Below are 21997 nucleotides of genomic sequence, written 5' to 3'. Positions count from 1 at the left end.
TAGGCGCACACCCCTGTGATGGTTAAGGTTAGGGTAAGGGACTTTGTTGGGGCTGTCAATTATAACATTGTAGAGGAGTCATAAAATATGGAAAAGAATAATAGGTCTCCTTTAAAGAAAAGTATGAAGATGGTAAGTATGAAGGATGAAGATAAAAAATGTTATTTGTTCACACATGCTAGATTTTCTGACTTCTTTTCATAATCCATCAGAATTCAGACCTTTCACATTGAATTTGTGCTTTCATAATGTCATTCACAGAGGGTTTTGTTAATTTTGTGACTAACCTTGATTTGACAAAATCTAAACTTGCAACTGAATTTTGACTTTTATGTGTACGAGGCAGCAAGGAAAATGGCCCAAATGCAGACAAAATGGTGATATAAATGCTTTGAATCAAAAGTCCATACAGAAAAAGCTGCAAAACCACAGGTTAACAGGAATGCTTCAGGTAAAAGGTACAGCCAGGCAGGCACAGGCTACAGATTTGGGTCGATGCAGCAACAACACAAAGGATCAAAGCAACATTGAAAATCTGGCCAAGAGTAAGTGAAAATGGGCTGGTATATACTGTGGGTGGTAATTAGCGGAATGAGGAGCAGGTGAGCAGGTTTATGTGGGAGTCAGGTTACTGGGACAGGTGAAAATGTCTGAGGGCATCTGGTGGATGGATGGAGAATGGCAAGTCTGGAGATCTAAGAAATGCAAGGATCTGGGGGAAGTGAGAAGTGGCTGGAGAAAGACAGAGCAACATCAAAACTACTGAGGCAGCCCGCTTGACAGGACTTAAGCATTTCTACTTGGAATGACCCAAAGGGGGAGAATAGCAATGTTGGGCAATAAATAGTAGAAGGGACACAATGTAAAAGCATTTACTTTGGTTTATTTTATTTGGTTGTTGGTAGTTTGTTTATCTGTTCTTATGTGGAGATGAAACTGGTTGTTTTGATTGATAAAATGATCATGCTAATATTATGATGATGTGGTGGGCCTTTCACAGTTTGTAAACGTTATTCATACAGTGTGTGAATAAACTACCCCCAGGAAAAATAAATTTGGCACCTGTAGTAGGGAAACAACTTTATCCCACCTCTGCACAAATTACAACCAACTTTTCTTATTTTTAAATACATAATAAACTCCAAGCCAATCTTGACTTAAATAAGATAAATTATTTGGAAATTGATCCAAGCCTACAGCATGTTCTGCAAATATAAGAAATTATGACCATGGTTTAAAGACAAATCAGTTTTTGGTTGTTTACTTTCATTTTACTGCAATTTTGGTTAGCAATTTGGTTAATTACTTTTTGTTCAGTAATCATATTGCTATTATTGAAACTGGAGTAGTTCATAACAATAATCACTGCCAGATGAAGTAAAATTACTGTAAGATGCTCAACTCAAAAGAAAAAGGCAAAAATGTATTATGTGGAAAGTTTATATAAACTATGTGTTCAGGTTAAATACTGTATGTGCTGCATGTGGGGTCATCTGTAAGAAGAATTTTTTTAAACCATCCAGAGAAATCTCCTAAAACCTGACAGAAGGAGAAAACCCTGCTTTATCTTTAGAGTTAATTACAGCTGGGAACAGCTCTAAATGTGGTATTCCCTTTTACACACACACACACACACACACACACACACACACACACACACACACACGAGGTGTCCAACCACAGGCTGTTTGCTACTAACCATTAAGGCATGTAAACAAGCCGATTTGGGTGACACCCGACCAGAAATGAGAGCTTTCCCAGGGTGCACTAAGAGATCTGTCCCGTGTCGGTTGGGCTGCGGCTCTGACAGTGTGGCGGCGATAGCGTGAGTTTGCAAAATAACTCCCAGTTGTGAAATGATACGTTCAGCGACAACGTGCATAATTATTGCCTGCGAAATGCTTCATAATAAGTCATATTATTTCAAATGTGGGATAAGGAATGTGAATACAGAAGCAGCAGAGAATATATTAAGAGCTGGTGATCCCCACTGTTGTTTTTTCGTGTTTATATTTATAAGTGTGTCTGCTTTAAAAAAAAAAGGCTGAAAAATGACTTGACTCCTTGTTTTCTTTCTAATTAGGAACTCACTAATTTAAAGGCCAACTGAAGTTAATGTTTTTTAAAATGACATGTTCTCCTGTGGTTCCTCGTCTACATAGATGGAGAACTTCTTTTCATACAGCCAATTAAATCATTTCATTTAAAGACACATTTGCTTAAAGCACTAACGTCACGTTTCTATCGAGCTAACACTGACACTACCAGCAACACTGCCTCACAGCACAAAACCTTGAACTACAAAACACATTAGCCTTTCTGCTTGTCCGTCTTATGTAACATGAACACATGTCTTGTCCTGCACATTTTCATTTCAAATAAACCCTCAGGGGATAAGTGCAACCAAGTACATGGGGGTAATGTCAGTTGTCAGGCTAGTTAGCTAATTTGGTGCACAAAACATTAAATCTTACCTGCAAATGCCGTTTTGTTCTGTTTAGATGCTGGTGTGGTCCCTAAGCTCTTTGCACAATCTGTGCTGTCACTCACGCCATGTCTTCTGCAGGGGAGTGCGTACTGTTCGCAATGTGTACATACTTGTTCTACCCCTGCTCTCGTCCCTGCAGGAGTTGCCATTCTTCTCGAACACTGTATTGGGCGCTGTGGACACACACAGGAAGAAAGCAAAAAGGTTATATTTTTGTTTTTTTTACAGTGTACGTTGTCATTGTACAACACGTTTGATGTAGACCACTTGCTTCTTTGTTCTTCTTGTCTTTATAAATAGGTTTTCTGATGATTGGTTTGTCTGTGAAGGAGATGGAAGAGGAGGTGAGTAGGTCAGGGGCCCAACAACCATGCAACAGCCCATGCACTCTTCAATACTACTGCTAATACTACTGAATTAACAAAATTATTGATTGTTTGATTGACTGGCTAGTATGAACCTTTTTTTGTGCACATGAATGCAAAAAACACACAGATCCATTTACACATACAGACACAAAGGCAGTTCCACACGCATGCTACAAAACAGCAACACGAGTCTCAGGGGACATTTCCATATGCTCGCGGCTCTGAACCATGAAAACTACACTCACACCTTACAAACTAGTGATGAAAGTGATTCCTCCAAACGCTAATCAGGACCAAAATAACTGGCTTGATCATCTCCTATCAAAGGCCATGGGACTCACCGACATGTGGACAGACTGACAGAATAAATGTAAGTTGACACCAACCCAGTTGTGTCAACAAAAAGAAAAAAAACACACCACCAAAGATGTAGACAGGTAGACATATGTGGGACATGGTAATGACAGGGACTACATTAAAATTAGAAATAAGAGTCAGACAGAAACAGGGTGAAAACTGAATAAAGAAATTAATACAGCTGGAGTCATATGTGGTGAAGACTTATTAGCTGACCTTTTTCAAAGAGTATTTTCAAATAGATCGTTTGTGCTAGAAGGGGTTTGAATTATTACTGCTGCTTCTACTGACACTTCTATTACTGCAGCTACTACCCTTATTTATTCCATGTCATTACCACTGGTGTTCCTATCGATATTTCTGTAAGTAGTAGCTATTAATTAGGGATCCAAAGAAATACTGGCTGGATGGATGGATCTTTTCCAAATTGAACTAAAACCAATACTTTTGTTTTCTATGTCCAAAAAAGTAGTCATAGTCCTGAAATGACAGAACTCATTTCACTTTTGCAGTCAAAGTTTTTTATTTGCTGTTAATAGGCTATTGGGAACACATCAAAAAATGTTCTTTAGCCTTCAACACTCTAAGTGGATATGATAGTGTCCCTGTTGACAACTGAGTCAGCGGGGGTACAAGACAGAATATGAGCGAATTTGAAAGACATGATGTGTGAAAATATAAACAATAATTGGGAAATTGCTTTGTCCTCTAGTGTATTTTACATTTTTTTGTTCTTCACTACTGAAGAAGCACTGTGTCTCACAGACATGGATTCAACAGCAGTCTCTTCACCTAGCATCCCTAGTGTAGTTAGCACCTTTGTTGGGCATTAAACCTAGCATGGGAAGAACGCATAAAATCAACGTTGACAATCTGGCCAGGAGCAGGTGAAAATGGGCTAGTAAATACTGTGGGTGGTGATTGGGGAATAAGGAACAGGTGAGCAGGTGGATGTGGCAGTCAGGTGACTGGGACCGGTGGGAAATTCTGAGGGCATCTGGTGGATGGATGGAGAGTGGAAAGTCTGGAGAGCTCCTAGAAATGCAGGGAGCAGGGGAAGTGAGAAGTGTCTGGAAACAGGGACAGAGGGTCAGACTGAGCAACATAAAAACAACTGAGGCATACCAAGGCATGACTTGGCATTTCAACTTGGAATGACCCTAAGATAAGAACTATAAAAAATGTGCAGTGGACATACTTTGAATTAATCCAACAGCTGTCACTGGCAGTGCAGACCAACAGACAGACAAGTAATCACATGTTTGGGACCAAATGCAGGTCCAAAAAAAACAAAAAGTCCTAGACCTGAAATTATAGAACTCACTGCTTTTACAAACTTTTTTATTTGCTATCGATAGGCTGTTGGGAATATGATGTGTGAAAATACAAACAAGGTGGGAAATTGCAATTGTTTTCCTATGTATTCTTTAAAATCCTTTTTTCCCCTCCAATTTTGGAATGGCCAGGTCCCCTCACACTACAGTCTGTGTTCTTTACTATTGAATTCCTGTTGTTGATGGTGTGGTGAAAGTGTAGGAAGCACTGTGTCTCTCAGACATGAATATGCATTAATTCAGCAGCTGTCTCTTCACCTAGCGTCCCTTGCGCAGTAACAATTACATGATCCCTCACCAGCTTCCCACCTACCAACACTGCAAAATACATTTGATGGGGCGAACAGCCAAAACAGAAGCACCATTGTTGGGAATTAAACATGCTTTTTTTTAAACCAACCACCCCAGGACCCCTACTCCTGTATCTCTTTCAGAAAATGGAATTGGCTTTGTCCCTGGGAGGGACAGCTGCAAGTTGCAACCAGGTAAGTTCATCAGTATCTCAAACCATGACAAATGTGCTAGAGATAATCAGTGATAGTGTCTTTAAATAACACACTACTAATAGTCTACTGTGATAGCACCGCTATTGTAGTATTAAAAGCGCTTTTAGTACTATTACAAGTGCTGTAAAAAATATTTAGATACTGTATTATAAGTACTTTTTGCATAATTTAAAGAATTTGGACAAAATATCCTGTCATCATTAAACACACCAAGAAGCTGTAAAAAAAAAGGAGCAGAGACGAACAAATTATACTATTCATATTTATTTGAAAACAACAATCCATTTTTTCCCACTTCTACTGCGATTCCTTGTTGCAACTGGGTTCATACATGATATTTGTATTAATTCCACAGAACACCATCACAAACGTTACCCTTTTATATGCACGTTTACCTTTTTTTTGTCCTTTTTTTTTGTATTGTTGTCATTTCTAAACAATGACTTGTGCTTTGATATCTTTGAAAGAGAGAAAGAGATTTTTTTTTTTTAAAGACATCATTGTCGTCATGATAAGTGTACATAACAGAGGGAGGATCGAAATAGAAAAAAGTCGTAAGAAGAGGATATACTGGTCGAATACACACCGATACAGAATACAGAGATACACACTCACATTGCAGCCTGCCCGACTCCACCCAAAAACTGTCAAAAGAGAAAAGAGTTGTGCCACTGAAATCACCACAACCCCCAACTGCTTCCTTCTTCTCCTGGTTTTAGGATTTTTAAGTACACTAATTGTTGCCTTGCAACAAATACACTCCCTGCTGGTGAGCAGAGTTTTGGCTAAATATTGCTTAGCTACACAAAGAGTATCCAGGAGAGGAAGAGGGGTCACAGAAGGGTCAAAAAAGCAGTGCAGAAAGCCTCAATATCACGCCTGTTAACTGTATTATTATTATTATCATTTTTTTCCAGACAATTTTGGGGTTCAGAGCGCAGAGCAGTTCTCCTCCTAAACACTTTCCATTTCAATCAATGTTTGCAGCAAAAAAGAAACTGACTAGAGTGCTGGGACTTTCATAGCAGAGATCCTAAGAAATATAAGGTGCATTTGTCAGAGAGTTTGGTGTATGTGTTTGTGTACGTGTCCCCAGAAGTAAAACCATTAAATAAGAGTCTCGTGGGTTGATTGCCATGGCCACGTGTGCGTCAATGCCAAAAAAAGGAAAATGTATATGTGTGTTTAGGGGAGTTGACTGAATATTTACATGGACTGGAATGTTTTCCCCGTTCAGGTATCCGACAAATAAAACTGTATTCATTCAAGCAAAGTTGTTTTTCATAATGTGGAGCTACCTCCTTCAATATTTGTCTCAAACGCTGATGGAGGCGCTGTTGGGGAGGAGTGTGTGTGTGTGTGTGTGTGTGTCTGTGTGTGCGGTGGGCTTTAAAATTAACAACAGTTAAGCAGAATGCCACGGTGCAAGAAGGCATGTTCATTCACTTAATGCTAAGAGCAAATCTATGCCTCATAAAAATCAAAACAAGAAATAATACCACGAAAGTATGTAAAAAAAACCCAAAACAAAACAAGAAAAATCACAACCAGGGACAGGCTAAGAGCAGCAGAGAAAATGTACAAGCAAACTACCGTAACCTTAATGTGGATGTCATTCTAAATGTTAAGTGCGGATAGATAGATAGACAGACAGACAGACAGACAGACAGGTTGATAGATTTTATATACTGTATGTATTCATATGCTGGGTAAATATTCTGGTAAATCTTACTTCTATGTGTATATACCTCCAAGCAGAGGAGGCTCACTTAGACGTATATAAATAGGTCTAACATATAAAGCCATATTACAGTGTACATATCCTCGCCCTAATGTAAGCGATAGCAAAAAACCCCATGCTTGACATAGAAAAAGGCATCCACGACATTTAAGAAAAAATTTACAATTTATGAAACATGGTAACAATAATAAATAGTATTATAGAATTGCTGCTGTACACAAAAAAAGCCATTTTTAAAATTTCACTCATATAAAAATATGTTTTAGTGCAACCGTACGTAATAGTAATATTCATAACTTCACATCGCTTGTCGAGACTTTAAGGTGTCCAAAGAACAAAAGAAACACAGGAGGTGGGGGAGGAGGAGGAGAAGGAGGAGGAAGGGGGGTTTGCATTTATTACAAAGCTGATACGCAAAACGTGATAGTATTGTATTTACATTTACCTCCTTCCTGTTTTGTTTGCTTATAAGAATATAAGCAAAACAAACAAACAAACAAACAAAAGATTAAAGAAAAGGCACACACATAGCTGTCTGATTTCCTTTTTTTTCTTTTTTAAGTACCGCTTAACCAGTGTCCTTTTTTTATAGCAGATTTTGGTCTGGCTCATGTGTTGGTAGGAGTTAACGTACATGTGTAACCGTATGCAGATCCTCTTTAAAGTCTTTAAATAAGAAAGTTTCTGAGAGCAGGCCCTGGTTAGAACAGGCATGCTGTACACAGACTTTAAAACTGCAAACTGTCCATTTGTGTTTTAGTCTTTTTTTTTGACAAGAGCTGTTTATTTTTGTATGCATTGTGTTTGTGTGTGTGTTTGTGTGAGAGAGAGAGTGTGTATGTATATAAACTGAAGTAGAAGAATATGTGTGTAAAGTGTGCAAAAGTATTTTCTCTCTCTGTTGCACTTCATCCCTTCCTATTATCCAAAAACAAACAAACAAAAAAAACGATCGTCCATCGTTTCTGCTCCTCTTGTTCTTCTGCAGCCCTACGACACATCTTTGCTTCTTTTTGTGCTTTCTACCTCCCTCTCTCTCTCCAGATGGAGAGGTTTGGACGCTGTTGGAGGCTGGAGGGTTTCAGATGCGGGGCTGGGAGGATGCGAGGAGGAGGAGGAGGAGGAAGAGGAGTGAGGGGAGGCGGGGATTGATGGGTAAGGGGGCCTGAGCTCCAGGCCGCTAAAGTGCTGAATCCCGGGACCTTGTGGAGGAGATGGTGAGGGGTGAGGAGATGGCGGCGACATGGAGATGGATGGCGAGCGCTGCTGTTGCTGGGAGTTGGGGGACAACGCAGAAGGAGAGGAAGAGGAGGAAGAAGCTCTGCCTCCATCTTTTCCTTTATCCCCTCTACCTCCTCTCTCGGCGAGCTCCTCCGAGTCGATGCACAGCGAGGCAATGGCTTTGGTGCAGGTGTGGATGCTCTCTTCCTGCTCATGCCTCACTCCTCCTCCTTCCCTCTCCTGCGATGAGGGTTGAGGTGAGTTCAACTCCCTCAGCCTCTCACCTGCTCCTGCTACTCCTCCTCCTCGAACTCCCCTCTCAGTGAAGGAGGCGAAATGAGGGCCAGTGGACTCGCTGGTGTTGGAGTCCTCTGATGTACTCTTCTGCAGCACCAGGCGGGATGTGACCTGCTGCGCCCCCTGCTGGGCCAGAGGGGTGGTGATGGACGTAGGGACGGAGTGCACCATCTGGATCCCTCCGATGGGGATCATTGGGAACGGCGAACGCACCTGAAATGAAAATTTCACTTTGAATCACATGTAAAGGTCCTTTGTTGTCCAAATAACTCATCAGTGAGCCTCACTGCTGCACTGAGTCACATGTTCCTTCATCACCATGAGTAGTTTATTCTGACTCAGTCCCACATACACCATCCTGCTGCCCCAAACACTCACTAGAGAACCACATGTGGATTCAACCGCTGAAAATAGTCCCCAACAAATTCACTATTTCCTCCTGGTTAAGTAATATAAAGAGATCAGCTGTTTGAGAAAATAAATTACTGAGCTTTTTTTTTTTTTTTAAATTAAACCATATTCCAATAATAGATTTCTGTCATCAGTAGGAACCAATGGGTTTATGTTATTGGGAGTCTTATGGTGCTGATATAAATAAGTAATAAAGTGTATTTTTCAAACACAGCTGTCTTTCTTTATAACATTTAACATTTATATATTTAAATGTATACAAAATAATTAAATAATGAAAATATTATGGAATAAATTGCCTAAAATATAAAATAAAATAAAAGATTAAAGAAATATAAGATATAGAAAATATAGAAAGTAAAAGTAAAAAAAAATTTTATATATATATATATATATATAAAAATGCAAATACCATAAATACAAAATAAAAACTGAAAAATATCATTTTAAAGAAATTACCTTAAAATTAAATGTACAAAATAATATATATTATATAATATATTAAATTAATAAACAATATTCAAATAAAACAATATATCAAGGTAAAAAGAAAGAAAAAGATACCTGGAGTTGAGAATGGAGAGGAAGGTGACTGAACAAGACTTGGTGAGGTGGGCTGCACTGGTTACTGCGGCTCTGGTCCTGTTCCCCTGGGGACTTTGAACCCTGACGATGTTCCTGGAAACACAACAGGAGACAAACATGAAACGATGCTGTAGACATAATCATGAACCGTTGATTCGAAATTGTCTTCTACCACCTGATTTTTATTTAAACGTTATGGCAAAAACCCACAACAGAAATACACAAACTCATTGGACAGTACTAGGTACAATAAACACACATTTGAGGCTGCGGAATGTAAAACCAAATATTATCTGACTAAATAAATTAATATGCCTTGATGAATAGCTCAGAAACATAAATGTGTGGTAGTGCTTGAGAGCAGGTGTTGGTAAAAATAACAAACACAAAGCGTAAAGTCTCAGTCAAACATCTTGTGCCTGAATAATGGCTGTTAAAACATTAATCTATCATTTGGAGAACGCTTGGCTATCAAAGCCGAGCCAGTCTCACTCTCTGCTTCACGCTTTGTTTAAGTGGGACCAGCAGCAGAAGCCAGAGTTTGAAGTAGGGCCCTTAAGAAGAAAAACAGCCGCGTTATTAACCACACCACCGCCAGCCAAGATCCCATTACCACCAAAACCCAGCAGCCCTATCTTCAATCATCCCTCTCTCTAACACACTCAGTCTATCTGATTCGCTCTTCATTCCCTCATCCTCTCTGAATGTTTCTGCTCAGTCTGCCAGACAGTTTTCTTCTCCCTGTTTTGTCTCTGAGAGTTTCTTTTCGTCTTCCTCTGCTCCCCCCTTTTCTCGTCTTTCTGTCCTTTTCCTCCATCTCCCACATTTCTACTTTAGGTTTACCACATCGGACCACAGACTGAACAGCAGAAAGTTTAGTAAATCACAGTGAAGCACCTAAATATTAAAGTACTCTATTCGCAGTGTTTAGGGAGGCAAATGTTCCAAACAAGACCTTATTTTTTGTAATAAATGTTCCCTATTATCAAAACTACACCAATTTTATCATCTTAAAGTACATAAAGTGGTCTGGCAACAGTGAGAAGTCCATCTCTGCTAAAAAACACAAATTAAACGTTAAATGTAAAACTTAAACTCTAGCAAGTGAGCGCTCTGTTCAGAGAAACGTGGATTAACTGCTGCTAAATGTTGTCTTTCTTCGTCCTACTCAAGCATAACTCTATGACACGAAGATGAGGTCTTTCCAAAAAATGCAAATATTCATTTATGTCATGCTACCACTTGAGTGAGCCAAAGTGCAGAGTTGCCTGGTGAAGATTTAAATATGTTAAATCCTACAGTATAAACCAAAAACTTACATGATAGTACTTGACCCAAAAAAGAGTTAAGAGAAAAGTTAGCTAACACATTATACTGTAAAGAACAAAGACGAATAAAAATACCATACAGACAAATAAAGCAGAAGAGAATACAGCCGAGTAAACTTATTCAGACTCGACAACAGAGAATAATTTGTAAAGTTTTATGGACTCTTACCGTCTCCATCTCTGCGCTGCCTCTGCGACATCCCAGAGGGTCCAGCTCTGCCTGACCCAACACCCCGGCCTGGTGACCTGCCCTGAGGCCCCGCAATCCACTCTGCTGGCTGGTAGTCACAAGCAAGAAGAAATTTCACATTAAAAATTCATCAAGTACAAAACTTTCATCCAATCTCAGTAACACACTGTAAAATAATTGCCGTACATGTAAAAGTAATGCATTGTTTGTATATTTAGATGTATTGCTGCACCTTTTCCTTTAAAATATGCTTCTTTCTGCCCTATTTTTATGTCAGTGCTTGTTTTTTAAAATAAGTTCTATGTGATTCTACCCACAGTACCTGTTTAGATGAGGTTGGACTGTGACAATAATTGAGCTTGGACACTTTGAATAGCAAAAGCCAAAGTGTTTTGCCTTGCTACTCTAGTGAATTGAAGAATAATGAGAACAACAAGAACTCTAACTAACTATACTTGCACTTGGATGTTTCTGACTACTCACATAGACATAATAAAACCTTACTCGGGTCATCCTCCTCTCGACTCACCTCTGGTGGTGGAGATGTTGGTGGAGCCCTCGGCGAGGAGAAACAGGCCGGATCATCCCTTTGTGGCGGCCTCGTGGTGAAAGGTCGCGCTTGTAGTCTCTCCCTGCTGGAGACGTAGGCCGAGAGAGTGGGGAGAGCAGCGAGAGGTGTCCCCTCCTGGGGGAGAGGTCTCGTCTGTATCCCCCTGATACCCCCAGGTCCCTCTTGGGGGAGATGTGACGCAGAGGAGAGATGTCCCGCCGGGGTGAGAGGTGTCCGGCGTGGGGCGAGAGGTCGCGGCGTGGGGAGAGGTATCGGTGGGCTGAAGGTGAGGATGAAGGAGAGATGGGGGACGGGCAGCCGGAGTGGTCCAGCCCGGGCGAGGACAGGCGGGAGGAGGGGGAGGAGAGGTCTGGGGAGGGGACGGGGAGGTCTTCATCCATGGAGGAGGAGGGTGGAACCAGTAGCTTACCACCCAGCGCCCGCTGCAGGCTTCGCTGGTACTCTGCCTGACTGCGCTCCCTCCCGGCCGGGTCACTGGGCGGAGCCTGCGGTGTGATCTGGATACTCGGCACGGTGGTGAAGTAGCCAAACAGCGGAGGCTTGTTGGTGTTGCCGAGGAGGTCAGACGCTGGATGATGAGAAAGGTGAGGAGCAGGGTGGGAAGAGGCCACAGCTGTGATTGACATGGAGGGCAGGCTGTAAGGCTGCGGGCTGGTGGAGCGTGAACGGGTCTTTGGAGTGGAGTCGCCATCATAGTCATCCTCTTCGTCTTCTTCATCATCCACCTCATCGCCGTCTTCCTCTCCACCATCAGAGTCGTCTGCATCTGAGAACTGGTGGTTGGCCATGGCACCTCTGGACATCTTTTCAGACCTCTGGCCTTCATCTCCAACATCTATAGGAGGAGGAGGAAGAAGAGGAGCAGGAGGATATGGAGAAGAGGAACAAGACAAGGAAGAGGAAAAAAAGAAGAAGAAAAGAAGAGGTAAAGCAGATGAGGAAGAAGAGTAAAAAAACAAAGTAGAGGAAAGAGGATAGTATAAAGAAGAAGAAGAGGTAGAAGAGGAGGAGATACGGGAAGAGAAAGTAAAAGATGAAGCAGAAGATGAAGGGGAGGAAATATAAAATAAAGAAGAACAGAAAGATAAGTGGAGAGAAAGAAACTGTATTAATATGTGGTAACAGAAAGAGTTTAGATGTGAAACAAAACACCACTGAAACCACATTCCCATCAGCTCAAACCAATAAAATATAAAACAATAAAACTAAGTTATTTGAGAAAAAACCCTCAACACTTTGGTTTTTCTGCAGGATGGCCTCCAGCCAAATGCTGGCAAGATCTTATTGTACAGTAGCTGCAAAGTTGCTGTTGGCAGGTAACCAACCATCACTTTGACACTCACTTTGTTATAAAATGTAGCTGATTGGCTGATAACTCAGTGAAGCTGAAAAGAAAGGGGACCATGGGAATGAAAGTTTGTTTGTTTGTTGTTGCTACTATTAAAGAGTCAAAGTTGATAGAGATGCACACTAATGCTGACCTGTTCTGAGTTTTTAGATGGTTTCATCTGCCCAGAAATCAAAGTCTAAAACTATTCATATGATAAATATTTTATTAGGTTCTCCTGGAGCTCCTCCAGAAGCAGCGTGGAGCAGCAGCAGCCTTATGGAGTTAATAAATTGTATTTAGCCGACAGCTATGAGGGGAAATCAGATCCACTAACACTGGGATACTTTTCCAGTTAGTCTCTTATATACAACAGTTTTTCACAAACCACAAATGTTTATGTCTCAACGACTCACTGACTGACTTTTTGTAGCTCTCTCTTTCCCAAAAACCCCTTTGAGTGTGTGTGTGTATGTCGGTTTGTATCCCAATTAAATGCAGAGCCAACACGCACACGTATACACACACACACACAGAGTCAATTGAAGTAAAATGTAATTCGGTGGTTTACATGGTGGAAAATTACCACGAGCTACCAGTCAGATGTTGGTACAATATGATGTTAATGGCTTAGTTCATCCACCCAAACAAGCACGAGCCGTGTTTGTCTAACCAACCTCCATCTGCTGACAGGTAATATGAGACTGTGCGTGTTAACTGGGAATCCAGCACCCAATGCAAATGAAACAAAGTTAAATTTGTGCCCTGTGAGCATTGAAAGATATCATATTTACATTTTGGAAAATTATCCAGACAGACTTTTAAACTGTAAAGTATGCTTCACTGATATATATCACCTACATTACAGGAAACCACTTACAGTTTTTTTCAATTGCTAACCTGCATTGGTCAAAACTGAAGTCACATTGTCAAAACTCTTCACACGGTCAGCGAAACAGAAGTGTATGTGGACCAAGCTGTGAATCATTTTTCATTGCTTTCACACAAAATGCATTCAATGACCACTATCTCCAAAATCCATGAACTCTTTTCCCATTCCTACTTCACCACCTGCAAAACTCTATATATCTGCAGCACATTTTTAAAATGCTAACACACTGTGTCCAAAACTGTTCAAAACACGTTCAAAACAAAATGTTTGCAAATTTCCAGAATTTTTGCTGTAGCTGGACAGATATATATAGAAAATCTTTGCAGAACATTTACATCCATTTTATGTTTTAGAGAAATATGTGTAATGTTTTGAATGTGGTTCTACTGTAAAACTGCAAGCTGAGTGTAAAGCAAGAAATGTGCTTATATTTTAGCAGAACTGGTTCAAGGGGATGGTACATCAATTACAGACTGTGGTCACTGGGTCTCAGGTACCAGTGTTAACTATGTAAACAACTGAAAAAAAATGTATTGCAGCACTGAAATGTCAGGAACTTCTTTTTTTCACAAGTAAATTACTGAATGAACTTCTGATTCATTCTTGTAACATATACTATAGTACAGTCAATAAAGTGAAAATATGTTACAGGTTTCTTCCATTTTTTCTCAGTCTCTTTGGTACATTTACAGGCTGTACTTTTTCTGTATGGCATAGATCAATTTCACCAGTACAGTAAACCAGTACTATAAACCTATGGCAACAAATAAACAGATTAAATTATAAAGACCAAAGTTAATAAAAGTCAGAGTTATGATGTAATATAATTCTTACTAATAGGTAAGTCCATAAAATTCACGTTCTTTGGCCAAACTTTGTTTAAACCCACTGAAGTGTAACACTTTAAAGAGATACTAAATATAAAATGATTTAAAATATTTCCCTTTGATGGAAAGGAGTCTTGGGTTTGTATGTTATACTAAGTGTAAACATCATGTGGCTTCAATGACGAGCTGGAACAAAATGATAAGGTGAAATGAAAGAAACTGGTAAATCTGCATAATTAATTATCTTGTCATTCCTAAATTTTCACTATTATATTTATATTCACTAGCTGAAATGCTGCACTGCAACACGAAGAAGAGATGTAGAGAACCACAAAGAGATGTGGCATAGTAAATCCTAAATTTCAAAATTCAATTAACTAATTAAATCTTTTATTAATAGCCACTAATAATACTATTATTGATGAGGCAGAATGCTACATGGTGACATTCTGTTACCTTTTTAGTCACTCTTGTCAGATGTCATACCATGACAGCTATTGTTAGAGCACACTTCATCCAGTGATTTCAACTTTAATGAATAAAATCTAAATAGATGACTGACAGTGTTGTTGTCACCTTGACACAATATATTTAGTTTAGAGACTAAATGTAGTCTGGAAGGACGACGGAGAAGCTGTTGTTGTTAAAACTCCAAAGAATATAAAATCAGTCACACAAATTTCCAGCTTCATTTTCAAGTCATCGAAAGATTAACGAGACACCAAACCCCACTCATCTGTTCATCTGAGACAGCTGATGAGAATTTATTATTTGAGAATATTTCATGGAAAATCACATTCATCCCTTTCAGCCCACAACATCTTCCCCAGTAATAATTTTCAGATTATTTCCATATCAGCTGATTAATGGAACCGTGGACTTCTTGGCTGAAACTCATGAACCCCGCCGGGTCGTGAGGCGAATACTTATTGCTATTTCTGAGTAACTGCCGGAAAGTAAAATTATGGCTTTAAAATTGTTCGTGGGAATATTCGGATTATATAATAAAAGGGGCTTTTTTAGGGGCTTGTGTGTCCAGTGTGGTTGTTAGACATGAGTCGTGGCTGTCGGGATTAGTTCTGCTTTCCATTACACTAACTGTCTCTGTACAACCGCTCCGAGCCAAAGACACTGCAGGCAGCACTCAACAAGACAGCAGGATCGTCATTGCAGTGTGTGTGTCTGTTTTAGTCTCTCGTGTGCTTTTCCTACCTCCTTCATCTGCCTCATTGTCCTCAACAGAAGACATGGAGACTCCCAACTCCAGACACTTTTTCATATGAGCTTTAGACTTCATGTGCTTCGTCAGGTTTCCTACAAAACACACACACACACACACACACACCATTTTAATGACCCCTTCGACTTACTGGAAACCAGAGCTTGTTTGGTTGCATCGTCACAAGCCTGAAAAGAAAGAGGCTGAAATGGAAATAGAAGCGGTGGAAGAAACAGCAAGGCCACACATGTACAATTTACAAATTATACATAATTTATACATAATGTAATTTAATGACAAAATTACTCAGCCTGGTCTGGACTCATACATCTACTGCACATAAAGGGGGGAGTTTAAGGTTTGAAAATCTATCAGGCACATAATGGCTTTTTATTAAAGATCAGATATCAGTGAGTCAGCATCTTCAACCACTGATATGATGGAGTTTCCTGTTTGACCACAACCTCGCTGCATGTTTTATTCATTCATTTAACCACTTAGTTCTGTATCTTAAGATTTTATTCTTCAGATAAAGCTTGAATGTCGATTGTTTCGACTAAAAATTTTCTTTAAAAATCTAACACCTAAAAGAAATATGATTAGTTTTGTGTTTAAAGAAAGTTTTGTTGCACCACGATGATCAAAATTTTTTTCTACCCTGATAAGGAGCAAATGTATCGTGTGATTATAAAACATTTGTAATTTTCTACCATTAAATAGTAAAACTTGAATCATGAATCATGACACAGAATATCTGTCTATCTAATAAAATTTCCAGGCCTTGACAAATTCGTGTCGACCTTACATTCTGATTCTTAAATAAAAACAGTATGAAGAAAGAAGCCCTACCTTTCGTTTTGAAGGCAAAGTTGCAGAACTTGCAGACGTACGGCCGGACGTCGGTATGCGTTCGGATGTGTTTCTTCAGCATGCTGGGTTTCTTACAGCGGATGCCACACTCCTCGCAGATGTATTTCCCTCGACCACGACCACGAACGTAAACATAGTCCTCGTTGGATTTGTACCTGGAAGACAGAGCAGGTAACAAAGACTGTATGGGGATGTGTTTCTTTTCTGTAACATCGAAATACATTTTTTTTTTTTTTTTTTACAGTACAATGACAGGAATAAATTAAAATCATTTCATATGTTTCCATTTTGGTTAGTGATAAAAGCAGGATCCTCAACAAAGGTTGCAAACTGAAAGAGGAAGGTTTTACATTTACATTTCCCCTTTGTATAAAAAATATATGCCGTATATATTACTTTCTTTGTTGTGTATACTCTTTTGTCCCACATAGATGCTGTGTGTCTCTATCCTCCACAGAGAGGTCACAGGTTCAATGTCAGGCTCTAGGTCACAGATGTTTGGTGACGCAGGTTGAAATTTTCAGCTTAAATGTAACTCTGAGTGTCAGAGAAAGAAAGGCCTGAAACTGGGAAATCATCCTGGATTCAGTACATCTGTATGTGTTGACAAAAACATGCAATCCTTTTTATTCCCAGAGTAAAAACTGACATCAGAAAGTTACCAACTGCTCTGCTTAACAGTGGGAGAGGAGGATAAACTGTTCTGCAACGGAGGATATGGATACAGAGGGAGAACAAGAGCTTCATCATCTTTTCAAACACTCATGTGGTGTATGATGCAGCTACAACATGTCATGGTCAGTTTGCAGGCTGAATGAGAAGCACATGAGTAAAATAAAATAGCAGATTAATAATGCCCCAGGGAAGAAGGACCTTTATGGGATTTGCCTATTTCATAAACCTGTTTCTTATATATATTTGTCAGTAAGCCATTGAAAATAATACAAAAATAGATTTAAATAGAATACATTTGTATTTGAACCTCCCTAAATCTCCAATGAGCACATATATGGATTAATGAATCTAATGCTATAAGCGATCACCGACATGGCGGCTGGGACTACATTACGGTTAAACCTGATACTGAACTTTTAGGTCGATACAAAATTGATATTTGATATGTAAAAAGTCTTAAGCCCATAACATGAACAAACTTTTTGGGATGAAATGTCTTTCTTAAAGAATTTTGATATGTAAAGAGAGAGACATTTTACATTTGAAAAAGTGCTCTCAGAATGAAATAACCTCAAAACATATCTTTAGCATTTCTACACTGCCATTATTTGTTACTTATTGGGTGGTAAACACACAGATAATGATGTGGTTGTAGTATGATATGATCTGTTGATAATTTTGGCCATGCTGATCATCAGACTGATATCGTAGGACAAATCTGCTGTGTCTCAGGAAAAACGTAAAACAACATGTTTGCTATCCAATATTATATATTATTGGATATACTTACCTGTGTAGGCCACTAAGAACTATTTAAATAAAAAAATCTTTAGTTGACCTGGTCATAACCCACAGACATATGTAACTGTGGTAGAGATTTCATTGTTTTACGGGATCATAAGCTAAAATGTGAAACTATGCAACATCCCACCACTGGGATCACAGTCTTTATGTAGGTCCTTTTTTCTAAAAAAAATAAAAAAAAATAAACCTCAGTTCTCCTTCCAGTCCCACTTATTCTTTTATAAGACTTAAAAAATCCCCATCACTGTCAGACATGATTTTCTATCCCAAATGGGGCTTCGAGTGAAACAGCGGACACTTGGCAGCAGGATCAGTGCATGTCTGGATGAGTCTGTCTGTCACAGAGGGAAATTACCACCAACCACCAGTCAAGTGCTGGTAAATCTTGTCTGTCTTTGCTCTGCTGCAGAAGCATCACATAAAAAAAAAAGTTATTTTCTTTGTGGTGAAACAGTAAAAATGGCTGGCGAACTGTCTAGTTTCCTGTCCTGTCTGCAGTGGCTGGAGGAGTAGGTAATGGGTAGTTCAGGGGCTCATGTGTTAAAGGAGGTCAAATATCAGGTACATTAAACACAGTGAGGGAAATTTGTGTTTCAACTGCACCGCGGAGTGGGAAATACCTCTGAACGCTTGTCTGAGTCGAGACGTTTACACAGCTGCGGCCAGTTATAAAAATGAATTATGATGATTGTTTTGTTTTATTCTATTTTATTCACAGCACACGGTAAGATCATAAAGCAGATTGTCTTTCAAAACTACTGAAACTTTCAAGGGACAGAAGAAGTAATGATTTATTTTCTCTGCCAAAACTTGCACTTTGTGGATTTCTTTCACCCAGAAAGATTTCGATCCTGTCTTGCTTTTTGAAATGATCTCTGTGTGTGTGCGTTTTTGTGCTTCCGTAAGGTTATACTTGTATGCATACTGTTTATGTAAGCGCACGAGTGTATATGTGTGTGCCTGTTTGCCCTGTTTGTATGCCTTCATTCACTTATTGCTTCTAAAGTGTCCTTTGGGGACAAAAGAGAATTACTTCTTTGTCTGCTGCATTTAATAACCCCTGCATGCGTGTCTCTCTACATCGTCTGTTCCATTCAGTAACCTTGGTCTTACTGGCTGTACTGTAAGACAATAAAACATTATGATACTGTAGGAATGTCTCAAACTACAGGGGTTTCTAGCCTTAACTCCCTTGTGCAGCCTTTATTTGACCATTTAATATACATTTTAGGACCCATTCCTGTGCTGTCTATGTGGAAAGTAAGCTTTTTATAACTTTAATAACATCATAGTTAATAATAAAGGATCTCGTTGGCTTCATTGCTAATAAACAAAACCCATTATTGCCTCAATATCCATATCAGATTGCTTTGTGGCTGTCACACAATTACAGTCCACATTTGACGATGAAAAACAACACTCTACAAATGGAAAACTATCTCACCACACGCCAGATCTGTAATAGTAAGGTTGGATATAATTTGGGTATCGGTACTAGAGCCAATATGATCCCTGAGTTTCTGTAAGTTCTATAAGTTTAGGTTTGCTAAGCTGTATGCCTGGGAAGCTAAATGCAAAACATGTACACTACAAAAAAAAAACCTTTTATCCTATGCAGAAATTAATTTAGAGATCTGTGGAATTACATTTATTTGTCCTGCTCTGTCACATCACTGAATGGAATAAATCTTCATTAGTTGCTTAGGAGTAAATAAACATATTTAAATATTTTTTTATTACAAAATAAATAAATGATCAAACTGCCCTCAGTCTTTTCAATAACATAAACATAACCAAAAACTTGTTTCAGCATCAGCAAGAGGCTACATATTGCAGTTATGGATTGAGGCTTTTAAATAAGAAAATGTATGTAATACTATGTTATTATGTGTGAGATACTACTACTAAAGAATAAAGAAATCTAATAAAAATATATAAAGTTCCACTAACATAAGCAAATTCAATAAATAATACTGTGATTGATTTTTGAAAAATTACTAATGAGGGACAGATCCCACTTTACACCAGTCTATAAAAGTGAGAGAAAAAATTGTGAAAGTTAACGTCCAATTACAGCAATGCAGCTCAAGTCATTAGCCTGTGATGGTTTTACCAGGCTCAGGCTCTTGGCCTGACTCTCACAGGCACAAATTAAGCCCAAAGAAGGGGTTATAAAAGCACAAGTCTATTTTTATATATACCTAAGAAGAGTTTCCGATTAATATAATGAAACAGATGTCCTTAAAGTACATTCAAAGGCCATCTCTGTTCATTTATTTTGTTGAATACTGAGACAAAAGTCCATCAGACAGCTCAGTGTTTTGTGAGTCTAAGGTTGTCTTTTTTATGTGAGGGAAGAGCAGCTGCTGTACAGGAGTTTCTGGTGATTTAGTCTGTAAGCTCCCCAAGCTAGGTTTCTCTTAGTGTTCTTAAATCTAGGTTGAAAAATATGCTTCTGCTATCAAGGCATCTCAGCTCTGGAGATCTCTGGCTTTCGGATTCAGTTAGATTTCTTAAATAACTTTTAATTCTAACAATCTATTTTTGTATTTATAATCTGTTTTTATTTGCCTCATTGTTTTACTTCTTGATGCATTCCTATTCTTATCCCATTAAACTTAATTGTCAAGGACTTTAAATCTTTATTTTGCCCATTTAAAGCAGCTTGTAACAGTTCTGGATATAAATGTTACTACTTTCATGAATGATAGAGCACCTGTTAAAAATAAAAAAGACACTGCAATCCTGAGCTTGCTATCACACGGTTTGATTAGTAAGATGATTGATTGATTCTTGACTCTGAAAATTACCTCAGTGGTTTGGAGTAACGTCTCTAGCGTTCTCGGACTTTAACCTAATTCCTCAAGACAAATGCTATCTGTTCACCAGATGTCACTGAAACTCCTTTTCAGATATTGTGCTGACAAATAAAGCAAACAAATAACTGAAATGAAAACATAGTTTCTATGGCATGGATAATGAAGATTTAGCATTTCTACACAACGTGAAGGATCTAGGATTAAGAGGATCACTGCAAAACATTGATATAATTACACCAAACATAACATATAACTGTCACTTTATTGGACCAAAGTTATTGGAGTGTGTTTGTATTTGCTGGACATACCCGCCTTCAAAGATCTTGATGCGGGTTGGTTCATTGGCAGGCTGTTTGACTGAGACCTCCTTCTCTACCTGCTCCTCTTTTGAACGGTCCCACGATACCACTCCTTTCATCTTCCTCCCAAAATTACTGACATCAACTGGCATCAGCTCTGGCTTCAACTACAGCGATAAGAGAAGAAAAAGAAATAGGTAGATTATTACCTTTTCACACTTCCTGTGTTTGTGTTTCTCTGTATTTCCAACCATGCATGCATTCACACTTCAACATTTTTCTGCGTATGTTTGTATGTTAACACTGTTTTTAACTTCTATATTTTATATATAACTACAGGACATACCTGATCAAACCTCAGCTTCCAGGCCACAGACGACACCAGTTTCCCAGAGCTGGGTGGTGACATGGCTGCAGTTGTGTACATTGAATCAGTGTTTCTCCTCTGTTTGGACCTCAGCAGGGCCAGCGCAGACTTGGTGCTGAGGTTCAAGGGATTGGGGTTGTATGAGCTTACACACCATGAGCTGTAGACGGAGCTATGCAAGGCAGCTTGGGTGCTTTGGGTTTGGTGTAGTTCAGGAAACACCAGCTCACTCTGCTCATGGTACGCAGGCTAGGGAACTGGAAAAACTGCTGGACATCGGCCACATCTGTGAGTAGCAGAGTCTGGCCGACTGCTCCGGATAATCCTGTGCTTTGGTTGGCAGCTTGCTGAACCAGCATGCTGACAGGGATTTTACTTGGTGTAGGCTGCTTTGTGTCGTCAGTGTCTTCTGCATCATTGGAGGAAACCATGGATTGGGGGCTGCAGTTGGGCTCTGGGACTGAATCGTCCACGTCAAGCTCCTCTGGGGAGTCCCGGCCA

General features: G+C 39.3%; 1 protein-coding gene across 1 annotated transcript in view; it reads right to left on the bottom strand.

The window, feature by feature from the left end:
* Positions 1–5301: 5301 nt before the first annotated feature.
* The window catches only part of hivep2a (HIVEP zinc finger 2a), a 106643-nt gene continuing 89947 nt past the window's right edge, over positions 5302–21997 (bottom strand). The window contains 9 exon segments of the mRNA XM_038726518.1: positions 5302–8525; positions 9288–9401; positions 10806–10914; positions 11356–12232; positions 15656–15757; positions 16512–16687; positions 21139–21296; positions 21476–21670; positions 21673–21996. Coding sequence (XP_038582446.1) covers positions 7785–8525; positions 9288–9401; positions 10806–10914; positions 11356–12232; positions 15656–15757; positions 16512–16687; positions 21139–21296; positions 21476–21670; positions 21673–21996 — 2796 coding nt within the window. The 3' untranslated portion in view covers positions 5302–7784.

The sequence above is a fragment of the Micropterus salmoides genome, unplaced genomic scaffold (genome assembly GCF_014851395.1).
Source record: "Micropterus salmoides isolate LMB-PRFRI ecotype aquatic unplaced genomic scaffold, ASM1485139v1 Ms_hic_scaffold_18, whole genome shotgun sequence".
NCBI classification, from domain to species: domain Eukaryota; kingdom Metazoa; phylum Chordata; class Actinopteri; order Centrarchiformes; family Centrarchidae; genus Micropterus; species Micropterus salmoides.
Note: the sequence above shows the minus strand (reverse complement) of the source record. Positions and strands in the feature narration are given on the sequence as shown.